The sequence below is a fragment of the Myripristis murdjan genome, chromosome 8, assembly GCF_902150065.1.
Source record: "Myripristis murdjan chromosome 8, fMyrMur1.1, whole genome shotgun sequence".
Taxonomy (NCBI): domain Eukaryota; kingdom Metazoa; phylum Chordata; class Actinopteri; order Holocentriformes; family Holocentridae; genus Myripristis; species Myripristis murdjan.
In genome coordinates this window covers 36,038,682-36,041,773 of record NC_043987.1, presented here as the reverse complement: position 1 = coordinate 36,041,773, position 3,092 = coordinate 36,038,682, and the positions used below count along the sequence as shown (strand labels likewise).

The 3,092-nt window shown below is 44.8% G+C and overlaps 1 protein-coding gene across 3 annotated transcripts in view; it reads left to right on the top strand.

The window, feature by feature from the left end:
- The first annotated feature begins 214 nt into the window (after nucleotides 1–214).
- Nucleotides 215–3,092, top strand: part of rdm1 (RAD52 motif containing 1) — an 11,181-nt gene continuing 8,303 nt past the window's right edge. For 2 of the 3 annotated variants that reach the window (XM_030057807.1, XM_030057805.1), the window contains exons 1-2: nucleotides 215–720; nucleotides 1,314–1,423. In XM_030057807.1, coding sequence (XP_029913667.1) covers nucleotides 1,319–1,423 — 105 coding nt within the window. In that variant the 5' untranslated portion in view covers nucleotides 215–720; nucleotides 1,314–1,318. The remainder of the gene's footprint in view (nucleotides 721–1,313; nucleotides 1,424–3,092) is intronic. The other variant, XM_030057806.1, reaches the window with a different exon arrangement.

The following is a 3,092-nucleotide window of genomic DNA, read 5'->3' as shown; positions in this document are numbered from 1 at the left end:
TACTGGGGATAGAGTCAAAGATACTCAGTCATCTCATTACATATTTAAAGGTTACAAGACTGATGGAGCGGATTTAGTTTCCCTTTTTTTCCCTCTGTTAATCTACTGTCCCACTCCAGTCCAGTAGGTGGCGGTAATGCACCTTCAAGTCGGTTGCCAACCGCCGATAAAGCCCATTGAAGAAGAAGAAGAAGAAGAAGAAGAAGAAGAAGAAGAAGAAGAAGAAAACGAATCGTGGAAACGCGGCAAATCTTGTTTGCGGAAGTCAGGACTGTGGCGGCCGCGAGCGATTCTTCCGAAAAGACGGAGGTGAAACGGCTCGTCCGCCCCCCGTCCCGCTGCTCCCCGTCCCGCTGCTCCTCCGTCCCGCTGCCCCCCGTCCCGCTGCTCCCCGTCCCGCTGCCCCGTCCCGTCGGAGCGAGCTGCTGGAAGGTGTGATCGGCCGGTCCGGGCTGAGCGGCCCCGCAGGTCTGTGGAAACACCTTCAGCTTTTTAACAAACTCAGACAAACAGCTCCCGGACACCTGGCGGAGCTGCGCGGAGACCCGCAAGACCCGCAAGACCCGCATGCAAAACCTCCGTTCAAAACGCCGTCACTTTCTCGCCTCCTCGCTTTTCTGTAAACTTCCACTGAGCTGCAGCAGAACCCGGAGAGCCGGACTCTGTGCGGGCTCACTGAAGTGGTCTCACTTCACCGAAACCACAGCTTCACCTCCACAGGTCTGTGTGTGTGTGTGTGTGTGTGTGTGTGTGTGTGTGTGTGTGTGTGTGTGTGTGTGTGTGTGTGTGTGTGTGTGTGTGATGAGGGTGAATGGTAGATTGACGTTTATGTTTTTTTTTTTGTTTGTTTTTTTTTTGTTTTTTTTTTTGTTTTGCACCTGTCGGAGTCGTGTGCAATGACAATAAAGGCTTCTGTTCTGTTCGGTTATGAGCAGGAACGTAACCGGCTCTAAAAGTGACCTCTGCTGAACGAGCTGCGGCTTGGTGGATCTATTTTCTGCTGAAATGTCCACATTTTTTTTCCTCAGTTAGAAAAAGCACTCAGGTGGAGTTGAGTCAGGTTTGGCTCTCAGCTGAAAGGAGGCGACTCATGTCTCAAACATTTGAACGGACTTTGGTGTCCAACACAGCGAAAGGTGTGGCTTCCAGGCCTGAACAGCAAAAACAGCTTCACACCCAAACTCTAAACAGTAACTTAATATCTGTATATTTATTTATAACATGTATTTTAAAGGTCCGTGAGTTCCATCGTCGGACACGGTGCTGCCATGCAGGCTCTCAGCCTCTCTGCTCACCGTCACCTGTCTCTGCAGGTGGGATGGACCCGGAGGTGGTCATCCTGGAGTTCCTGGTCCCCGTGGAGAACAACAAGACCCTGCTGGTGTGGGACATCCAGCCGTCCCACACCGAGGCCTTCATCCAGGTGAGCTCACCTGCTGAATCTAGTTCTTGGTTCTTGGTTCCTTGAACAAAAAAACAAAAAAAAGTAAAAGAAACAAATTTTATGAGTTTTTTCCCTCATAAATTTAGGACTTTATAGTCCCAGAAAATTCTTTTTTTTTTCTCATAAATTTACCACTTTAATCTGGGAAGCTGACAAATTTTTGAGGAAAAAAACTAATTCTGAAATTATAAAGTCATAAATTTGCAAAAAAAAAAACTCAAATTCTCTGAGATTAAAGTGATAAATTTCTAAGGAAAAAAACTAGAAACTTTTGCCAATATAAAATCACATTTGAGAAAACGGTAGTGGTGGGCAGGTGAAGCCTCATGAAGCTTCAAGGCTTCAGTGACGGTGACACCTGGTGGACAACTGAAGCCATAGCAACCTCTCAAGAACACAAATGAAGCACTGACACTTTCAATCCCGTGTCAGCAATAAAAGTTCAGAAAAAAACTGCGTGGTCATTCAAGTGTTTTGTTCATTCATACCAAATAATGATTACATCGTCATTATACATAAGTGCAACTAACATCTTTATTAAAAGGAAAAAAAAAATAATATGCAGATGCTCTCACCCTTATTCTAAAACACATTCCAGATTAACCCAAGAATAAATCTAAATGATATGAAGGGTTAAATGTTGGTTAAGGATTTATTTAAAGCTTTAAGCTTTATTTAAAAACTGTACATAACAGGATCAGAGATCCTTCCTACTTTGCAAATGATCATGGTGTTTGAACTCAGAAACATTGTTGTTTTTTTTAACTGTTTTATTCCAGTGTTTTTAAGGAATACCTTTAAAGATAATGGTTTGTCATTTGGGGACTTGTATGATCGATTTGGAATGATTATTCACAGAAGCACACAAGTTATTTTTATTTAGAAATAAGAGTTTTTCCACTGTGGCAGGCTTCAGTCTGCTCCTCTTCTGGCTCACCAGCTCCCCAGCTTTGGAAAAAATCCTTTCGCAGGGAACAGATGATGCTGGGATGCACAGATATTTGCACGCAAGTTTCCACAGCGTAGGATATAAGGTCCTGCGTGCCACCCAGTATTTCAGGGGATCCTCTGCTCTTGCCAGAATTTGTTCTTTCAAATACCTATGACACAAGAAGACAAGAATGACTAAGACATTGAATGACTGAATAAAACAACTGATGTTTCAGCAGTAATCAACATGCATATCTCTGGATCTCCACTGCAGCGCTGGCAGATGCACTGCTGGTGCGTTGCTGAGACTCTACATAGTTGTCCAGTAAAGCCCACAAGTTGTACTGGTCTTCACCAGCACTGGCAGATGTTGTTGCAGTCTCCACTGGCACATCTTCTGCTGACCCATCAATAAGACTGGCACACTCTCGTGTCAGCCTTTCAACAGCAGCCTGAGCATTGCTTGGATTTGTAAAGCCAGCCTGTTTGAACCGTGGATCCAAGATGGTGGCCACACACAGGGAGTTCACCTTTTCCAAGCCACTGAATTTTTCACTCAGATTATTTCTCAGGTGGTTGGCAAGAGTGGCACCAACACAAGGAGCCATTTGGGCACATTCAGCAGAAATTACATGTCTCAGCATTTTGGCAATAGGAATCGCCTTTGACCCTGACACTCTCCTTTCCTCAGACAGCTCAACAGTTGCCTGGTAGAATG